The following is a 22,247-nucleotide window of genomic DNA, read 5'->3' as shown; positions in this document are numbered from 1 at the left end:
CTTGAGGCAGAAGCAGTGCCGGCAGGGTAGTGTGACAGGGTCTCTGTACACCTGGTGACACACAGTGCAGTTCAAATCCTCCTTACAAGCTCCGGCTTCCATCTTTCTGAGCTCCCCATGGAGGAGAGGCTTCACGGAGTACAGCCAAGACAATGAGAGCAGCAATATTCTGCCCAGAGAGATTGCAGTTGATAGTTTCACTTTCACTGCTGGTTAACCCTGTGTATTGTGTTATCCCAGTTCAGCAACAATAGTTCAAGTTTCCAATTTCACAGTTTACAGCCAGAATGTTGTTGGTAAATATTCACTAGTATCAGTGCGTTTCTTTCATTTTGTTTTAGAATATTCAACTGTGGAAACTTTGCAAAAAAGTTACATTCAATAAAAATGTCAAGGACTTCTAATATTCAGTGATGATTCGTTGATGATGTTACAATGTCTCTTTTTGGATTTAGTGATAACTCCGAACACAGCAGCACAGTGGGTAGCTCTGTTGCTTCACAGCATCCAGGTTCGATTCCCTGCTTGGGCCACTGTCTGTGCAAAGTCTGCACGTTCTCCCCATGTCTGCGTGGGTTTCCACCGGGTGCTCCGCTTTCCTCCCACAAGTCCCGAAAGACGTTAGGTGAATTGGACATTCTGAATTCTCCCTCAGCGTACCCGAACAGTCGGAATGTGGCGACGAGGGGATTTTCACAGTAACTTCATTGCAGTGTTAATGTAAGCCTACCTGTGACACTAATACAGAATATTTATTATTATTGCTAATCAAAATGCCCAGTTTTCCTGTGGAGCGCCCAATGAGGTTCCAAAAGCAACAACAAATAAAGGGATTCTCGCTCTCATCACATTTCCAAAAGTGAACAAACAGCCTAAGCTGGACTGTTTACTGGCATAAAATGCAGGAAGGAAAACTCCAGGACAGAGATCACATTGCGAAGTGCATCGTTGTGGCTGCCTCTCGGTCACAAGATTGCGGCTTAAAGTCCCACTTAAGTGCATAATCCAGACCGACGCTCAGTGGAGCACTTGGGGTGCTAAGAGTCAGAGGGGAAGATAAAGCAGGGGGCAGTGCCATGGGGTAGTCACTGGCAGTGCCTGGGTAGTTACTGCCCAGGCGTGGCTCTCCACCCTTGCAGTGATCGACCCACCTGAGCTCCTCTGGTGCGTGCCATGGGAGACCAGTCGTAATTCACAGCGGTATGCACGAACGGCAGCGTGAATGGATCATCCTGATAGTGAGACTCAAATTTATCACAATGACGTTTTGTCGGGATTGCTGATATGTCACTGGCGGGGTTGATGCAGTCCCGCTGAGGATTCCAGCTGACGTAAAATGTGGTTTGGGCATTGCGTGGGTTTTTCCGCTCCCGTCACAGAACCGCCCAAAATAAAATCGAGTTCAAAACTTTCAGCCTTCTAACCAAACACGCAGACTATACTTGAAAGGGCAATTAAATTGGCTGCATGAAAACCACTTCAAAGGTTTCCAACATTTTAAAAGGATCATTTTTACTTTCGTCTCACAGGCTTTTACACTTGGCAGACTGACAGAATTTTGAAAGGGTTCAGGGGTACAGATGGGATCGCTTTCACTTTATTATGAGGGACGTATATTTCAGAGACACCGAGGGGTGGATTCTCCGTTTGGGAGATGATGGGCGGGATTCTCCGTCCAGCGACGCCGGAAACGCGAATTGCGGTCGGGCGTCAGGAGCACCATGTTCCAGGGCCTTGATGGTGGTGTGGATGTGTTCCACGCCCCGCACCAGTGCGTGGGTATGCGAATTTCACAGTAATGGCCGTTAGCATATTATTAATGGGCCCGACCCGGTAGTCTCCTACCTCACGCGATGATCCCCTTCCACCAGGAGGAAATGACACTGTCACGGTTAATGTGGGGGATTTAAATAGCGCCTAACTGAAGGAAGCCCAACAGGGACCCCCTACGGGACCCCCCTGTCGAGAGATACCCCCCAAGGAGACCCTCTAACAGAAGGGAACCCCACACAGGGATCCCCTAACTAGAGAGACCCCTCACAAAGACCCTCTAACTGAAGGGAAACTGCCACATGGACCCACTGATGAGAGAGACCCGCTACAGAAACCCTCTAACTAAAGGGACCCCCCCTCAGGGCGTCCCGACCAAAGAGACCATTCCCCAGCAGTCGGATTGGCGCCTGGCACCGATTCCGCTTTTCCCTGTAGCCCAATTCTCCATCCCATCGGAATCGCGCTTCAGTCTTTGCGGGGTTGCGAATCCAGCCCTGAGTGTCTCTTTGGCAGAGCAGCCAAACAAGGCCCACCCCAAGGGAGACCCCCCATCCCCGACCTGACCCCCTCCAGCCCAGCACAAGCCCCCCTGACTCCCGCCTCCCATAAAGGACCCCCTCGGCACCCGGGTGCTGATTATTGGGAGGGTTCTTGCCATCTTGCCACCACTCAGACTTCAAAAGCTGCCAAGGGTTGGGGCCTGAAGTGGGACCCATAAAGGAGATGGTGAGGGTGCTACTGAGATGGGTGTTAAAAGGGGGCTTGCAGAATGAGGGGGACACAGGGGGACTGTCGGGGACTACGGCGGTTGAGGCAATGAGCTTGGGTGCTGAATGTGGGGCTGGTTGGGGGGGGGGGGGGGTGGTGGGGGGGGGGGGCCTTGCCAGTGATTAGTCTGAGGGGAGGGAGTGCCCTGCCAGCGATTGGCAGGGAGAGGGGCGTGAGCGGCTGCAGCAGCTATTTGACATCTATGCCTTTTAAAAATGGCACTCTGATCTCAGATGAATGACATATCTGAGAGATTAAGTCCCGCCTCCCGCCTCTTTCAGCTGCACAGACCCCAAAGTGCCATGGACTAGCACGGAAAAGGCAATTTAGCCAAAAAAATGTCTAAGTGCCATGGAATGGGATGACGGGCAAGTGTCAGCGGGGGGGGGGGGGGGAGGACATTTTACAGACAGCGATCATAACTCCATAGAACATTACAGCGCAGTACAGGCCCTTCGGCCCTCGATGTTGCACCCACCTGTGAAACCACTCTAAAGCCCATCTACACTATTCCCTTATCATACATATCACCTCTTAACCTTCTAACGAAAACAGCCTCAAGTCCCTCAGCCTTTCCTCATAAGATCTTCCCTCCATACCAGGTAATATCCTGGTAAATCTCCTCTGCACCCGTTCCAAAGCTTCCACATCCTTCCGATAATGCGGCGACCAGAACTGCATGCAATACACCAAATGCAGCCGTACCAGAGTTTTGTACAGCTGCAACATGACCTCATGGCTCCGAAACTCAATCTGTCTACCAATAAAAGCTAACACACTGTACGGCCTCTTAACAACCATATCAACCTGGGTGGCAACTTTCATGGATCTATGTACATGGACACCGAGATCTCTCTACTCATCCACACTACCAAGAATCTTACCATGAGCCCAGTACTCTGTATTCCTGTTACTCCTTCCAAACTTCATTTGCCATCTCTCAGCCCAGCTCTGCAGCTTATCTATGTCCCTTTGTAACCTGCAACATCCTTCCGCACTGTCCACAACTCCATGGACTTTAGTGTCATCTGCAAATTTACTAACCCATCCTTCTACGTCCTCCTCCAGGTCATTTATAAAAATTACAAACAGCAGTGGCCCCAAAACAGATCCCTGTGGTGCACCACTGGTAACTGAACTCCAGGCTGAACATTTCCCATCAATTGGCTTCTTACAGCGAGCCAATTTCTGATCCAAACTGCTAAGTCACCCTGAATCCCATGCCTCCGTATTTTCTGCAATAGCCTACCGTGGGAACCTTATCAAACGCTTTACTGAAATCCATATACACCACATCAACTGCTTTACCCTCGTCCACTCCTGCCTCGAGTGAATTGATGGTCGCATCAGCAGACTGTGCCATACAACCTGAAGGCTTCTCAATTCACTGGACGAACCGCACCGCGTCATCAGGCAAAGCAAAGGGTGGAGGGGTGTGCCTCCTCATCAACTCCTACTGGTGCTTGGATGTGGCGACCCTGGCGACCTACTGCTCCCAGGACCTGGAATACCTGACCATGCAGTGCCACCCATACTATCTTCCACGTAGTTCACTTCAGCCATTATCACAGCGGTCTACATTCCACCCCAGGCAGAAGTGAAGAAGGCACAGTTATAAACAACTATGAAACAGAACACCGGGAGGCCTTGTTCATCATGGCCGGAGACTTCAACAAGGCCAACCTCAAGAGTGTACTGCCAAAATTCCACCAGCACATCTCCTGTCCCACCAGGGGCGACAACACTCTTGACCACTGCTATTCAAAAATCAAGGGCGCCTACCGTTCCATTCCCCGGCCGCACTTTGGGAAATAAAACTATAAGACATTGCTCCTTCTCCCGGCATACAAGCAGAAACTCAAGCAGGAAAATCCAGCTAAGAAAGTCGTGCAGTGCTGGAACGAGGAAACAGAAGATCTCTTATGTGACTGCGTGGAGACAGTGAACTGGTCCATATTTAAGAGCTCAGCGGCCAACTTAAATGTAAATGCCACCACCGTCACAGACTTCATCAGCAAATGTGTGGACAATTGCGTGCCAAAGGATGCAGTATGTACATTCGCCAACCGAAAACCATGGCTCAATCCCATGATTGACTCCCTCCTGAAGGACAGATCTGAGGCGTTCAAGTCAGACGACCCTGACCTATACAAGAAATCCAGGTATGACCTCCACAAAGCCATCCGAGATGCCAAGAGAGAATATCAAACTAAGCTAGAGTTACAGACAGACTCTCGGCGGTTGTGGCAAGAACTAAACAACATAACGGACTACAAAGCAAAGCCGAGCAGTATCTCTGGCTGCAGCACACCCCTCCCCGATGAACTCTATGCATTCTATGCTCGGTTTGAGCAGGTAACCAACAGTCCGGTGTTGAGTGCCCCAGCAGACCACAACTCACCCATACCCACCATCATAGCTTCCGAAGTCAGATCGGCCCTCCTGAAAGTGAACCCTCGGAAGGCGACAGGCCCAGACGGGATCCTTGGTCGTGGACTCAGAGCCTGCGCGGACCACCTGGCAGAGGTGTTGGCGGACATTTTTAACCTGTCCCTACTCCACTCCGAGGTTCCCACCTGCTTCAAGAAGACCACCATCATACCGGTGCCAAAGAAGAACCAGGCAATGTGCCTCAATGACTACTGTCCGGTGGCCCTGACTTCAGTTGTAATCAAATGCTTTGCGAGGTTGGTCATGAAGCGCATCACCTCCATACTCCCAGAATGCCTTGATCCACAGCAATTCGCATACCGCTCCAACCGATCCACAGCAGACGCCATTTCCCTGGCCCTACACTCATCTCTAGAGCATCTCGACAACAAGGACTCCAACATCAGACTCCTATTTATTGACTACAGCTCTGCCTTCAACATCATAATCCCAGCCAAGCTCATATTAAAGCTCCAAAACCTAGGACTTGGCTCCCCACTCTGCAACTGGATCCTCGACTTTCTGACCAACAGACCACAATCAGTAAGAATGAACAACAACACCTCCTCCACAATTGTCCTCAATACCGGGGCCCCGCAAGGCTGCGTACTTAGCCCCCTACTCTACTCCCTGAACACACACGACAGCATTGCAAAATTTGGTTTCAACTCCATCTGCAACTTTACTGACGATATGACAATAGTGGGCCGGATCTCGCATAACGACGAGTCCGAATACAGGAGGGAGATAGAGAACCTAGTGGAGTACTGCAGCAACAACAATCTATCCCTCAATGCCAACAAAACTAAAGAGCTGGTCATTGACTTCAGGAAGCAAAGTACTGTACACACCCCTGTCAGCATCAACGGGGCCGAGGTGGAGATGGTTAGCAGTTTCAAATTCCTAGGGGTGCACATCTCCAAAAATCTGTCCTGGTCCACCCACATCGACGCTACCACCAAGAAAGCACAACTGGTCCTATAATTCCTCAGGAAACTAAGGAAATTCAAGCTGTCCACATTAACTCTTACCAACTTTTACAGATGCACCATAGAAAGCATCCTATCGTGCTGCATCACAGCCTGGTATGGCAACTGCTCGGCCCAAGACCGCAAGAAACTTCAGAGTCGTGAACACAGCTCAGTCCATCACACAAACCTGCCTCCCATCCATTGAAGCCATCTACACCTCCCGCTGCCTGGGGAAAGCAGGCAGCATAATCAAAGACCCCTCCCACCTGGCTTACTCACTCTTCCAATTTCTTCCATCGGGCAGGAGATACAGAAGTCTGAGAACACGCAAAAACAGACTCAAAAACAGCTTCTTCCCCGCTATTACCAGACTCCTAAAACATCCTCTGATGGACTGACCTGATTAACACTACATCCTGTATGCTTCACCGGATGCCGGTGTTTATGTAGTTACATTGTATACCTTGTGTTGCCCTATTATGTATTTTCTTTTATTCCCTTTTCTTCCCATGTACTTAATGATCTGTTGAGCTGCTCGCTGATGTTAAAATCTCACCACTATTCTTAGAATTTCCCCTATACCAAAAAAGGATCAAGATATTCTAAATGGTGGACAGGGATTCTCACTCCCTGACTCCTATGCAGACTTATGTGGGTGCTATTCAGGTCAAACTAGTGTTTCAAGTTATCCCCGGCATAACCCATATCTTCATAGAAGAATTCTATCTACTTACCCCTTAGTAGCATCGATCCTGTGTCCCGCGTTGCTAAGTAAGTAAAGTAGACTTTTGTAATAATCACTGTGTCAGGTTAAAACTTTAAATTATTTTATTTTTTCTTTTAAGAGATAAAATCACTGTCTTTACAGAAAAGTAAAAAGATCTTGCTTCTGGATTCTCCTGGTTGGCTGATCAGACCTTCCTGGGCCTCCTCGACAATCTCTCTTCTTTATCTGTTGGTTGTCTCCCGGTTGTTCTGCGGTTCTGCTCGGCTTTTGTATTCTGTCAGTCCCATGTACCGAAATCACTCTGCAAGCTGAGAGTGAGTGTCTGGCTGGGTATATATCACCCTTCAAACAGCTTTGCTGATTACACAACATTATTTTAAAGTATTTTCTTTTGCTCCTGAACGCAATATCCTTTCTGTCCATTTAATTCCACATCGAGTATCCGTAATGCCTAACATGAGAGTGCCTTCATGTTAAGCTTGACCTTGGTTTGTCAGCTCACTGGCAGGGAGGCTTCCTGCTAATTATTCTGTGGCATTCCAGCCTTTCAATCCCTTATGTTTTTTAAGCATTGTATTTTCTTGTATTCCTAAATGTTTCATGTTATATTCTACTCTTTTAACAATTTTACAAAAAGGTGTTGACTGCTTTTTGAAAAGAAGCAGTTAGCTGCGGTTAAATCAACTGTTCTCTCCAGATTGCCACTTGTAACTGGTGTCATTAAATTTCTATCATTCACAAATAAATTTTATTTCAAGTAATTCAAACTTAAGATTCTGGCAATTCCAATCAGTCGCTTGTTAAACTAATTAACTACTATTAAAGGGTCGAAAACTCATTCCCTTTATGTAACTTAAAACTTAACTTTTATAAAATTTTATCCGAATTGAACTCAAGGTATCAGGTTACAGCATTAGCTGCTTCGTTATCTCAAGGCCTGTATGATAATGGTTGTCTGCATTCTAAAGAACTTTTGTCTGCAGTTAACCCTTCGAAGGCCTTCTGCGAGATCTTTTTTTAGCATTTCATTACACTTACGTTTATAGGATCTTTTCTGTTACTTTGCTTTTTCTCATGTTCCTTGAGTTTTATCATCAGACCTTCATGTTTCAAATGACATCTTGCGCATTTTTCTTAACATCGCAGAAAAATACTTTTCACTGTACCTCAGTGATGTGACCATCAATTCACTAGACACGTGATTGGAAGTAAACTGTGGTTTTAATAGTCTAACAACTAAGCCAGCCTGCGACCAGTGGAACTGAGAGCAGGCTTACGGCTGCAGTGCGTTATACTTCTGGTTAGTGGGAGGAGCCATGGGCAGAGCCAAGGGTGGAGCCCTGTACAAACTCCTCATCTCCCCCCATGGGCAGAGCCGCACAACGGCTCACATACAGAGCCCACAAGGACACAATACATGCAAGGCAATACAGTGTGAATTACGATGGCACATAATTCACCACACTCAGTACACGTGACAATAAACAAATCCAAGACATTGGGACTGACCTTGCCAGAAAACGGGCTGAGTTTAACAGAGCGAAAGCAGCCCTTTATAAGAATGGTGTACGCTTTGGTATGCCGTACCCAGAGAAACTCTGGGGAAGAAATGAGGGGCCCCAGGCAAGGAGTAACAGCACGCTGAAGGCTGGGGGGGGGGGGGGGGGGGGGGGGGGGGGGGGTGTGTGAGGCAACACCTGTCCTCCCCACCCCTCCTCCTCCACAGGAAACACACCGTGAACAGCAAAAGGCAAACCACTACCTGAGAGGCCGCTTCAGGTGGGAGACCATGGCCCAGTACGAGAGAACGAGTGGAGCCGAGAATGGGAAAGCAAGCAAGAGGAGTGCAGGGTAAGATGGGTAGAGATCGGGCAGGAACCATAGAGAAGGGGTGAGACAGTAACTCCCGGGAGTGGGGTCACCGCACTAACGGGAAAGCTAGCGCCGGAGGTATGCAACAGAGCCGGGCCGCGGCACGCCACCAACAGGGGGGAAGGCACCAGGTGTGTGGGGGGGGGGATACAACAGGGGTGAGGGAGCAAACAGGGATAGGGGAAAGAGGGACATTGGAACGGTAAATGGGAGGGGGAGATAAAGGGGGAGGGGAAGGGTCGGGAGGGAAAATTAGGGCTAGAATGAGAGTAGTAATAACTCTCAACCCAACCAGGAGCTCGGAACAAGGAAGCACTGCAAGCTACCACCCAGTACGGTCTCTGGGCAAGAATGCAGGGGACTACCCACGTGGCGGACGCACAGTGGGCGGCCATGCTGGGCCCCCCTGGACAAAGGGAGACCCCGGAGTGCTGGGGCAAACCCACATGGTGGATGTAACGTTGGCGACCATGTCGGGTGCCCCGGGACAAAGGGACGCCCCGGAGCGCAGGGACCAGACCACATGAAAAGAGCAGTGATAGTAGCCATCTTGGACGGCCCCCTAACAAAGGGGAACCCCGGAATGCAGGGGCGAGTCCACCAGGTAAGTATGGTTAATCCCACAGGAGCGAGGGAACTGAAGCCCCCCACCAGGATAGTCACCTGGAACGTAAGGAACTCCAAGGAGCAGTGCTCCGAAAGCTAGTGATTTGAAACAAACCTGTTGGACTTTAACCTGGTGTTGTAAGACTTCTTACTGACTATGAAAGCAGAGGTCGCAGAATGTTTTAGGCTGGGGACGATTACCGAGATCGTGAGGGGCAAGGAGATGAGGGATTGAATGGAAGGGCTAGAACTTTAAAATTGAGGTATTGCTGAACTTGCTGAACGTAAGTCAGCAGAGATTGCCAACAGAGTTTTGGATTAGTTCAAATTCACAACAGTTAGGAGTTGGGAACCTGGTCAATGCCCTTCTTTATCCTTTTCAGTCACCTGCTCTGTCTTTGTCTTCACCTTTCAATTCACAGGCGATATAAGGAGATCCACCTGAAGGAACTTACTGAGGCTGTTTAGCACAGGGCTAAATCGCTGGCTTTGAAAGCAGACCAAGGCAGTCCAGCAGCACGGTTCGATTCCCGTATCAGCCTCCCCGAACAGGCGCCGGAATGTGGCAACTAGGGGCTTTTCACAGTAACTTCATTTGAAGCCTACTTGTGACAATAAGCGATTTTCATTTTCATTTCACTTAAGTTTGATTTTATTTTCAACCTTAGGATGCGCGTAGTGGCATTAAAAAATTGAGCGAGTGAGATTGTAGATCAGCTGAGTCAACAATGCCGGACATAATGTACCGATGAATATAGCACACTGCTCATTTAATACGAATAATCAGAAGCATTTGCTTGAGAAAGGCCTTTCCGCAGCTTGTGATTTACCAATACGTATATCTAAAAATCAACCACAGACAAGAAAAATCAAAACAAAATCAAGGGAAGCTGTCAATGAAATGTATCTGAGGAGGAAGTAGATGCTTCCATTTTCCAGCTGAATAACCAGAATATTTATTGCCCGAATGCAAATTTACTTAGTTTTAATCATTTAAATATAAAAACAAAACCAAGAATTTGCATTTTCTAGCAGATCCCAATGTAACAAAATGTCCTAAAGAGCATTATCAAACAAAGGTTGACACAAAGTCACCAAGAATGTCACTTGGACAGAAGCTTGGGCAAAGAGGTAGGTTGTAAATGGTGTCTTAGAGGATGAGAAAGAAGTCATAGTGGAGATTGAAAAAATATCTGAGGGCTGGAGGAGTTTACAAAGATATGGAGGTGCAAGGTCATAGAGAGATTTAGAAAGAAGGATAAGTATTTAAAAAATGGCTGAAAACAACATTCTTTGTCAAAGTTGTTCAACTTGCACTAACCAACACAATTCACAAGAATACGAATGTAAGGGTAAAAAAGAAATGTATACTGTGTGAGAAGAGAGTGCGGATTGGTTGACAATGGACTCTGAATTGTCGAAGCATTGACATGAAGAATGCACCAATTGACGGTGACTAACAGTTAACTGCTAAGCACTGTTTCAGATTTAAACCAGGCAACTTGACTCTGACTCTGGTCCAGGTATTTCCCTGTGGAATGACACTTATTTTGTTCAGCTGAAACAGATGCAATGTGTGTATATGTTCTTCCTGTCTTCAAAGAACAGGGTCCTGTGCACTAATATATGTAGCTCCCAGTACATGGAAATTTGCCACACTGTGAGCCTGACTGACCATCTTAAATTGGTTGCTGGCATAATTCTTGGCATTCTGAAGATTATTTAGCTTATGTTGTCCAATCTATTGTTGGACGCTGCGTTTTGAGTTTTGCAAGCAAAGACTGGTTGGTTACAGTCTGTACTTTGCCCATTACGAATAACATTTGATACGATCTGCCAATTACTGCAACATACGGCCTACATACCTAGCATCGCGCTAGCACTGTAATTCATATGCCACATTACTCATTTGTGTGATAAGCAGAGTGCATTTTAGGCTTGAAAACAGTATCCTGTTTGTGGCGAATGCCACTCACGTTGCTGCATTGCAGCAGAGTGAAACAGCTAGCTTCATCTGTTGCTCAAAGTTGTGAGATAAATTACCGTTTGGTAGACTCGGTTATTTTCAGACCTGAAAGTTATGGCCTTAGGCATGTTGGTGAGTCTGCTTGACAGACAACATGACATTATCTGATCAGAATAGCCATTAACCCCCAGGATGTCTTTGATGTGCCCATTTCAGCATCAAGCTTGTATGGTGAGCAAAAAGCCCTACTTATGAGGTTACCTAGAAGACGAATCTTTCAGCGCATGGAAATGTAAGAACACCAACTATGAGTCCACTTGCCAACCAATCAGCATTCTCTTCTCATACAGAATAAATGTGTTATCCTGCCTTACATTGGCATTCTTGCAAGATGAAACGCTTGGACAAAAACAAATTCTGGATGGGGCACATGCACAGGAAAGGCAAGGTGGGAGAATGGCCAACCAGGAGAACATTGGAATAGCTGAGTCTAAAGGTGACAAAGCAGGAATGAGGCAAATAACTATCTGCGACTACAGTGGCTTGGTGTTTGCTAGCATTTTAAAACGACTGCAGGAAACAGCAGGTACATCACTTATGGTATACAATACATCATGCACCACAGTTTTCCTCTAATTCCACTAATTCACACACTTGCCCCCAATTTCCTGGTCTCCAGACGGCCGCAGATCAGCCGTACCGCAGAAGTTGCACAACTGGATATTTGGATGTTCCAACGCAATGACTCGGTAGGAATTTCCCAGGAATTTTGAACTTGCGATGGGCAATTCCACTGGGGTCCTCTGAAAATGTCTCCAACTCAGAGTTAGAGTTGGAGACTTTGGATGGATTTTGACTTACTTACCTGGATAATTAGCAAGGAAATTATAGGAAAATTCCTAGTTTAACTCGTGTGAAACTATAAAAGTGACCTCCCATTCACTCACATTGACCCTCGCCCCCACCAGTTCCCCCCCCCCCAACCCTCTAACTCTTCCTCCTCCCACCACAACCACCCGACTATCACAAACTCTCCAATAGCCTCCCCAAACCCGCCCTACAAAGAAACCCCCCCAATCTGACCTGACTATCTCCCACCCCACCCAACTGCCCCCCAATGCCACCAACACAACCTCACTAGCCACTCCCCCTGACCCTTCTAATGCCAACCGACCTAACCCAACTACCCATTCACTCACCTACTACCCCACCCACCTGCCACCTTGCCATTTTACCTAACGTCTCCCCAAAAAACCTCACTTACCAGCCTATGTGCCTTTTTGTTATTCGTTCATGGGATGTGGGCGTCGCTGGCCGGCAAGAATTTAGTGCCCATCCTTGAGATCATTTAAGAGCCAACCACATTACTGTGGGTTTGAAGTCGCATGTAGGTCAGACCAGGTAAAGGTGGCAGATTTCCTTCCCTAAAGGACATTAGTAAATCAGATGGGTTTTTACGACAATCAATGATGGTTTCATGATCATCAGACTTTTAATTCCAGATTTTTATTGAATCCAAGTTTCACCATCTGCTCTGGTGGGATTCAAAGCTAGGTCACCAGAGCATAACGCTGGGTCTCTGGATTACTGGCCCAGCGACAATATCACGACCCCGCCAACTTGCCACCTGCCATTTCATCCAATTAAATTCTCTTTGTAGCGTTTAAGCCCTTTAATCACCACGTATGGTGCCAAAAAAGGGGCATGGCTTGTCTTTCCCTGATGATCCAGTGCTATGAAGAAACAGCTCCATCTCAGGTTGACAGAATATTTCTGGAGAAGCTGGGATCAGAAGTCCCATCCAGAAATGCAGATCTCCAGCAGAGAAAATCAGGAGCAGAGAGGCAATCCGATGGTGATTGCCAATCCTCGGACCATTCAGCCCTTAATAAAAGGACATCGACCTGAAATGTTTACTTTGTTTTTCTTTCCTACAGATGTTGCCGGACCCTTTGAGCATTTCCAAAATGTTATTTTTATTTCACATTCCAGTATTTGGGATATTTGATATTGAACTCAGTTACCTGTATTCGGTCTCTCCATTGTGTTCTACGATTGAGCACGTCCTGATCCAAATCTCACACATGGATGATATTTTTGTGTCACCTACTGCAGAAGAGTAGCTGAAGTGGTTTCTTGTTGCATTCCTCAAAGTTTTTCACTTTGCACTACCTGCTCCTTAAATGGCCTGCAAACAGGCCAAAAGTGCCCCTATTCACCTTTGATAGAGGACGTATCACTCGTATCCATCAGCTGTGAGTACCCATAGCTCAGAGTTAGCGCTCTGGTCTCCACTCAGTACTGGTGGCTGAGGGCAGCACGGTGGCGCAGTGGGTTAGCCCTGCAGCCTCACGGCGCCGAGGTCCCAGGTTCGATCCCGGCTCTGGGTCACTGTCCGTGTGGTGTTTGCATATTCACCCCCTGTTTGCGTGGGTTTCGCCCCCACAATACAAAGATCTGCAGGGTAGGTGGATTGGCCGTGCTAAATTGCCCCTTAATTGGAAAAAATGAATTGGGTACTCTAAATTTAAAAAAAAAATTTGCTGGTGGCTGGAGTGGGATGAGAATCCTCTGACTCAGAAGTCGGAACACTACTTTAGAGCCAGTGGTCACTCCATTCAGAGGCATGTATCCTGCTGGATGTTTAGCCGATATTTAAAAATCTTCTTTATCTACAGATAACATGCTCAATTATTCGCATGTTCGGGGCAGCAGGGTAGCATGGTGGTTAGCATAAATGCTTCACAGCTCCAGGGTCCCAGGTTCGATTCCCGGCTGGGTCACTGTCTGTGTGGAGTCTGCACGTCCTACCCCTGTGTGCGTGGGTTTCCTCCGGGTGCTCCGGTTTCCTCCCACAGTCCAAAGATGTGCGGGTTAGGTGGATTGGCCATGCTAAATTGCCCGTAGTGTCCTAAAAAAGTAAGGTTAATGAGGGGGGTTGTTGGGTTACGGGTATAGGGTGGATACGTGGGTTTGAGTAGGGTGATCATGGCTCGGCACAACATTGAGGGCCGAAGGGCCTGTTCTGTGCTGTACTGTTCTATGTTCTGTTCTAGGGTTGTCAAACTACTGCCCACCTCAGCCAAAATGAGTTTGAACACACTGTTGACAATATTTTGAACCACACACAAGATGCCTAGCCAACTGAACTAACCATTCCCAATGAAGATTGCAATCAAGTTACTAGGAAAGTATGATGTGGAGTTTACGGGGGCAGTATGATGTGGAGTTTACGGGGGCAGTATGATGTGGCGTTTACGGGGGCAGTTTGATGTGAAGTTTACGGGGGCAGTATGATATGGAGTTTACGGGGGCAGTATGATGTGGAGTTTATGAGGGCAGTATGATGTGGAGTTTACAAGAGCAGTATGATGTGGAAGTATAATTTGGAGGTGGAAATTATAGTCATTTGCATTAGGAGATATGTAGGGGGCTTAGATTGTCAACGGTTAAATTCCAATGGTGAGTAAAGGTTTTATAACTTGTAAATAAGTGAAAACATTTTATTACATTTTATTTGACCTGAAAATGGGGGCAATAGAGAGAACATGAAGGATTTTTATATGTTGGGAAAGTTACATTCAAAGAAGTGTAAAGGAGCAATAGAATCAACAAGATAATAATAATAATCGCTTATTGTCATAAGTCGGCTTCAATGAGGTTACTGTGAAAATCCCCTAGTTGCCACATTCCGGTGCCTGTTCGGGGAGGCTGGTACGGGAATTGAACCCGCACTGCTTTCCATGGTCTGCATTACAAGCCAGCTGTTTAGCTCACTGTGCTAAACCAGCTAAACTAGATGAACGAGAAAAGGGATATTTAAAATGTGGGGGGCATTGAGCAATGTCTGATCCTGACTGTGTGAGGCCTCTTGGGATTGTCTGTGTGAGAAAGACCTACTAGAAACAACTCTGGCCTAGAAGAGTTGCAGCCATCCAGTTAAGCCAGAAAAGTCTCCAGCCTGCAAAAAGTAGTTTGTGCCTGATGTTTATTTAGATTTCCACAACAGAGTGGAAGATTTTTGAGACGTCTTGTGATATAACTTTCCTACAGCCCCAGTGAGTTGACCTTGTGGTAATATTACTGGAATTTTGTAGTTAAATGCTTATCAGGGAGAGTTGCCCAGAGGGTGTTTGCCTCTGTGTCTAACAATGTGCGAATCTTTTGAGAGATGTTCTCAGTCTTTTACATTACGTTTGTTTGTCTTAATAAATGTTTTAGTTCAATGGTTACAATCCCAAATTTATAACTTCTGAATTCAGTGGACTTTTTTTCTCGTTGTCAGAATGCAAAAAAAAAGGTTATGATAAGTTGGCCAATTTTCTCTTTGGGAATCGGTTTGCATAGCAATTGACATCCGTTGGAACATAATAGTCTCAGGTGTCCTGCAGAATGTGAAAAGTGGGCAGAAACACTTTGGAGTGGGGTTTTCTCCCATTGGGTTGGCAATGGACCTGTTGCAAATAATGGGACGTCGGCGAATATAATAATTGAGTCACGTATCCTGTGCTTCTGGAGGTAAAATGCAGGAGCCCCTGCTGTGGTGCCAAAACCTTGGAGGAGCACATGGGGGAACATATAATGCAAAAGGTAGAAATTTCAAAACAAAACTGAATAAGATACAAGAGTCCATGGTGTTGGGGGGGGGGGGGGGGGGCATATTGGCATCGATAGAGGATTTGTTAACTGATGGAAGGCAGAGAGTTGAGATAAAAGGGTAATTTCCAGGATGGCAACTTGTAACTAGTGGAGTGCCACAGGGATCCGTGCTGGATTTAAATATATACCAATGATTTGGATGAGGGAAATGAATGCATTATTTCCAAGTTTGCAAATGCCACACAAATAGGTGGAAGGCAAGTGGTGAGGATGACACAAAGTATCTACAAAAGGGACATTTACAGGTTAGATGAATGGGCAAAAATGTGACAGATGGAACATAATGTAGGAAAATGTGAAGTTATGCACTTTGGTAGGGAGAATAAAGGAGCTGAATAATATTTAAATAGAGAGAGACTGCAGAAAGCTGCAGCACAGAGGGGTTTGGGTGTTCTCGTGTATAAATCGCAAAAAGCTAACATATAAGTTCAGCAGGTGGTGAGGAAGGTAAATGGAATGTTAGCCTTTGTTTCAAAGGGAATGGAGTATAACAACAGGGCAGTCGTGCTAAAACTATACAAGGCACTAGTTCAACCACACTTGGAATACTGGTTTTTACCACTTATCTAAGGAAAGATATACTGGCATTGGATGCAGTCTAGAGATGGTTAACTAGGTTTATAGAATTTAGAGTGCAGAAGAAGGCCATTCGTCCTGCACCAGCACTTGGAAAGAGCATCCTACTTAATCCCCTGCCTCAACCCTATCCCCGTAACCCCACCTGACCAGTTGGTGCAATTTAGCATGGCCAATCCATCTAACCTGCACATCTTTGGAATGTGGGTGGAAACTGGAGCACCCGGAGGAAACCCACGCAGACACAGGGAGAACGTACAAACTCCACACAGACAGGAAACAAGGCAAAAATTGAACCGGGGACCCTGGAGCTGTGAGGCAGCAGTGCTAACCACTGTGGCACCCTGCCGCCCAGATAAGGAAGCATTTCATTATGATAGGTTTAGTAGATTGTGGCTGTACTCATTGGAGTTTAGAAGAGGGGTGACTATTGAGATGTATATGATTCTCAGGGGGCTTGACAGGGGAGATGCTGAGAGGCGGTTTCCTCTGGGAGGAAAGTCTCAGAAAGAGGGCATAATCTCAGAGTAAGGGGTCACCCATTCAAGACAGGGACGAGGAGGAATTTCTTCACCCAGAGGGTAGTGCATCTGTGGAATTCTTTGCCGCAGAGAGCTGTAGAGACTAGGTCGTTGAATATGTTCAAGGCTGAGATAGACAGAGTTTTAATCTGTAAAGTGTATCAAGAGTCATGGGGATAAGATGGGAAAGCAGAGCTGAGGACTATATTAGATCAGCCACGATCTCATTGAATGGTGGAGCAAACTCGACCGGACGAGTGGCCTGCTTCTTCAAGCCCTTGCAGGAAATCTAGCCCATTTTCGGTAGGTGCGCAGTGGAAGCCATGCCTGTTCTGAACAGTGTTCCTAAGATGTTCAGTGCAATGTGAACACTTGCTCTATGTAGGATATTGTCAAAGGGGTCTCCACCTGTTGAGCCAAAGAATATTTGGAACACTATGTGCGACACATGCTGTATTCTACAGATTGGTGGTGAGCATCCTCTATTCATAAATATCAGTCACAGCAAAGATTAGGGTAGATAAATGGTGCCAGCCGCTCTCATAAAAATGCACAATGAGAACAGTAGTGGTCGTGAAGAGAAAAAAGTTCATGATTTGATTATTTCAGTTGGATAAACCAAGCCTTTGCAAGGACATGTTCAGGTATAAATTCGTTTTGGCCCATTTTGTGCCGCAAAAATATTCAACATGCTCACACAAATTTGAGCCTGTTGCCTTGCCAACAGCAGCCGTTAGTCACGTCCTGAAGAGGAAAGAGGGATGCAAAGAGGTCGAATGCGAGACAGAACAGCATAGCCCTAATAAGTGGTCTTTTTTTTTAGCTCTGGCAGGGGGCAACAATGAACAATTCCTACCCTATTGTACATTGTGCTTAAAACAAAATCACTCCATGGCATCAGCTGATTGGAGATGTAGAGCTGGATTCATCCGCCACGCCCACCGCAAGAACACCACGGGTGAGAGGCGGACAATGGGGAACTCCACTGACCTCAGGCGGGATTCTCCAGTCGTCAGGCAAACGTGGCCGGAGAATCACGCCCGCAGTAACGAAGGTCAATTTACTAATGTGGGATGTTAGAATCCTCATGGAGGTCACTGCATCAGGACTATCAGATTCCATGTGACCTCCACTGAATACGAGCTTCCCCGGAAAGGAGGGGGTGCGTCTTCCCCTTCACAGGGGATTAGATCACTAGCATAAAAACCCCAACTTTGTGCAGGATGAGGAGGGAGACGCTGGAGATCTTGTATATCGTAAATAAGCCTAACCTTTGGTTTCTACCCGCGCACTACTTTAACGGATTCTGCATGGGCCTAAGGTCACAGTTCAGATATTCTTTACCATATACTTCGTATAACCCTTGTTTTGGAATGTCTCTTTAATTCAAAGTAAACCAGATAGTTCTGAAAGGGGGGAGGAACGGCAGTTTCCTGGTAAACACCATAGACGGAACCTTCTTCGGGCATGTAGCTCTCCAGCTGTGCAGCCTCGATTTCGTTGCAGGGTTTAGTGCAAAAAGAAACTCTGGGGTGTAAATCCCGCCATCACGGTGGTAGGGCGGGGCCTGATAGGGCTGAGGGGGACACCATATATAAAGGGCACATCTATTAGTATTGAGAAGAAATTCCCCCCCCCCCCCCCCCACCTCCGCCCCGGGACTCCCCGCAAGCACCAGAGCATGTCCCCCACAAGTATTAGAACACCCCCAAAAAGCATGAAGCCCGCCCCCCCACAAGCATCATAGCACGCCTCCCCCCACAAGCATCATAGCATGCCCCCCCCACAAGATTCATAGCACGCCCCCCCCACAAGCATCATCGCACACCTCCCCACAAACATCATAGCATGCCCCCCCACAAGTATTAGAACACCCCCAAAAAGCATGAAGCCCGCCCCCCCACAAGCATCATAGCACGCCCCCCCACAAGCATCATAGCACGCCCCCCCCCACAAGCATCATAGCACGCCCCCCACAAGCATCATAGCACGCCCCCCCACAAGCATCATAGCACGCCCCCTCCACAAGCATCATAGCACGCCCCCCCCACAAGCATCATAGCACGCCCCCTCACAAGCATCATAGCACACCTCCCCACAAAAATCATAGCATGTGCCCCCCCCACAAGCATCAAAGCAAATCCAAGCCCCTCTCCTCCCCACAAGCATTGAGGCACCCTCCTGCCCACCCACATATAAAGGGAACCCTACCCCCAAAAGGGATTCCCAGTGGACCTGCCCTAACATTGCCATGGTGCCAGGGGACACTGTCCAATCATGTCTCTCTCCACACCCTGTACTGACCTTTACATCCTGGCGAGTGTCCCCTCAACAGCTTCAAGTTTTGCAGAAGATGTTCTAAACCTCGCTGGCGTGATGGGGGGATTCCCTACCTAGGAATTCCCTATCTTCTGGCCGGTAACCCCGTTGCATCATCTTCGAGGGGTGGAGTAAATCCAAGAATGGGATCTCGCCGATGATATTCACGTTCTGCAGTCTCGCTTGACTTTCGGCCGGGGTCTTCGTTTCCTCCCACGGCGAACGCTGACTGAAAATCATCTCCCCCACCCCCTACTCCCTTGTGGAGAAGTGTCCACCTGGCTTCATATCACCGCTGTGATGAGACTGGTAAAGGGGAAGAGCAAATAGACAAGTAATTAGCTGTCGGGTTACAGCCTGTCTGTATAGACAAAGGGCCCGACACAGAGAACAAAAGCAGGCTTTTCGGCCCTTTGAGCCTGCTGGACCATTTAATCTGATCCTGGCTGATCGAAATGTGGCCTCAAGCCCACTTTTCCCTGTGGGATGATGCCAGATTTACAGGTGTGGCTCCAGGCACGATAACCGGATAACCCGGATGGCCAGGCAGCAGGCCTCAGAAAGGGCATCTGACAAACAGACCACACTTGGACGTATACTTGGACTGGACGTATTCCAGTCAATTTGGCTACACAAATAGCCAGCTAATCAGCAAAGACATTTACAGCTCAGTAAATGCTGTACATTTACAGCAGCAATCAGCAAAGACATTTACAGCTCAGTAAATGCTGTACATTTACAGCGCATCTGTTAATAGTTTGCTGAGAAATACTCCAGATACTATTGATTATCTTCAGCACTATAATTTTGATAGGGACGGTCTTTTTTAAAAATTTATTTTATTGGTTTTCAGCAAGAGATAAGTGACAGAAAAATAAAGCACAATACATTGACACCGCTCCCCCCGCAGTAAACAAACCAGCAAACATACCCTCTGCAAAAAAAAAACAATTTAATATAGTCGGCAGTATCATAGAATCTAAGAATCCCCGGTGTAGAGTGAGGCCATTCAGCCCATCGAGTCTACACCGACCCTCTGAAAGAGCACCCTAATTAGGCTCACTCCCCCACCCTATCCATGGAACCATGGAAAGAGTGTCAAAGAATGATGTCCAAACCCCGGGCAGCTTCGAACACGACCAGAGCAGGTAAGTATGGTCAGGGGCAATGGAACACCCATCACATTTGTTGCTTGTATTGGAAAGAAACTTGTGAATTCTGGCCTTGGTGAAGAGAAATCTGTGCAGAATGTTAAATTGAACTAAGCTTAACTGAGGACAGGAGGATGTGGAGTTGGTCCTTAGAGGGTCCCCCTCCCACCTCATTCACAGGTTCCACTTTCCACTTATTTCTTAGCTTGCGAAGAGGGGAAGGATTAGAGGATAGCATGAGGTTGTTGCAATTTTGAAATAAAACCTCCGTGAGCTTGAGGCAGAGACTGAATCCCTTCCAATGTGCTGGCGGTAGCTGAGGGAAGGTTGAGCAATGGAAGCAAACAAAACTACGGGCCCAAAAAGACTGGCAAAGACAAGATTGGGACAAGTTAAATTGGGCTGCAGGCTTGTTAAAGCTGGGAAAGGAGCCATCTACAAACACATCAGTGGAACACTCAAGTTCTTTCTCCCTCCACAAAGCCACCTCACAGAAAAACATAACAATAAAAAAGTTTGCTATTAGTTTATGGAAGGAGATACATTTTAAGTATTTTTTTAAATGTATCAATGTCACTGGCAAGACCAGCATTTATTGCCCGTCCCCAATTGCCCTGATGTTGAGTCTGCTCTCAGTGAAACCACTACAAAGTGCTGGCAGGGAGGAAAATATGCAAATTTGACCAAGTAATTATTGAGGAACAGCAATATATTTCCAAGTCAGGATGTTATGTGAAATGAAGGTGAATTTGGGAATGATGATGTTCCCATGCGCTTGCTGCCATTCTCCTTCTGAGTGGTGGAGGTTTTGGGTTTGAAGGGTAGAGGAGGGTTTTATAGCTGTTCTCTCCGGCAGCAACAACCCATCGCAGGTTTCCCAGCGAAGGGAAGTGTTTTCAATGGGAAATCCCATTGACGGCTGTGGGACCAGGAGATCCCATCACTGGCCACCGAGAAAAAATGTAGTGGGGGGGGCGCAGCAAATCTCCCCTGCAGTGTTTGAAGATGTGTTGGCGAGCAGTTGGCGATGTGTTTGCCGATTTTAACAAGCCTGCAGCCCAATTTAACTTATCCCAATCTAGTCTTTGCTGGCGAGAATCTTGTACACACTGCAGTCATATAACACTGTGTTGCTGTAATTAACACACTAACGCCTCTTATTTACAATATTCAATATGGCTGCCTGGTGCTTCTGAGATCCTTCCATCCTCCGCATGACAAGTGTACGTACATTGGACAGATTCAGGGTTCTATCCTGAGTTCCAGTGGCTCTGTGATGAAAAAATAAACAAATCATTTATCAGCAGAAACATTTCAGATCAGAAACTCCAAAGAGTAACAACTAGTAACAGCAACAACCAAGATCTGAAGTAACATTGACCAGCAAATTGGGTTGTGAAATAAATTCATTCTGTGGGCATGATTCTCTGGAAAGATATCTAAGTGTGGTAGCGAGTGGGAAGTACCACGCGCTTCATGGCGTTCGGCCCAGCAAGGCTGGCAATGCAATTCAACATTAATTGTCCACTTAACGAGGCCTGATGGGCTTCACACTGCAAATGAAGGCTCGCCAGCTGATTCGCTGGGACCCGGCTCGCCAGCGCCCCCACTAACAAGATCGAGCAGCACTTAAGCTGCACTTGCTCGGCCAACCCCAGCCAGCCAGCTACAGGCTTGTTGGGGCGTCAAGGAGACCAGCCCCAACAATTCGGGGATGCTGACCTGAGGAGGCTGCTAGATGCAGTGGAGGCCAGGAGGGATATCCGGTTCCCCTGAGGTCCCGTAGGGTCAGCCTTATGGCAGCCAGTGCCACTTGGGATGAGGTGGCAGTGACAGTGAGTTCGGGTAGCGTGGCCAGGAGGACTGGCCTCCAGTGCAGGAAGAAGGTCAATGACCTACACAGGGCAG

At 47.2% G+C, this 22,247-nt stretch overlaps 1 protein-coding gene across 1 annotated transcript in view; it reads right to left on the bottom strand.

The window, feature by feature from the left end:
• LOC119968632 (E3 ubiquitin/ISG15 ligase TRIM25-like) overlaps window positions 1-22,247 on the bottom strand; it is a 162,555-nt gene that overhangs the window by 55,397 nt on the left and 84,911 nt on the right. The window contains exons 10-12 of the mRNA XM_038801254.1: window positions 21,505-21,610; window positions 9,925-9,989; window positions 7,301-7,397 (exon numbers count right to left, since the gene is read on the bottom strand). Of these exons, the coding sequence (XP_038657182.1) occupies window positions 7,301-7,397; window positions 9,925-9,989; window positions 21,505-21,610 (268 nt within the window). The remainder of the gene's footprint in view (window positions 1-7,300; window positions 7,398-9,924; window positions 9,990-21,504; window positions 21,611-22,247) is intronic.

Source organism: Scyliorhinus canicula, chromosome 7 (assembly GCF_902713615.1).
Source record: "Scyliorhinus canicula chromosome 7, sScyCan1.1, whole genome shotgun sequence".
Taxonomy (NCBI): Eukaryota; Metazoa; Chordata; class Chondrichthyes; order Carcharhiniformes; family Scyliorhinidae; genus Scyliorhinus; species Scyliorhinus canicula.
This window is presented reverse-complemented; position numbering and strand designations above follow the sequence as displayed.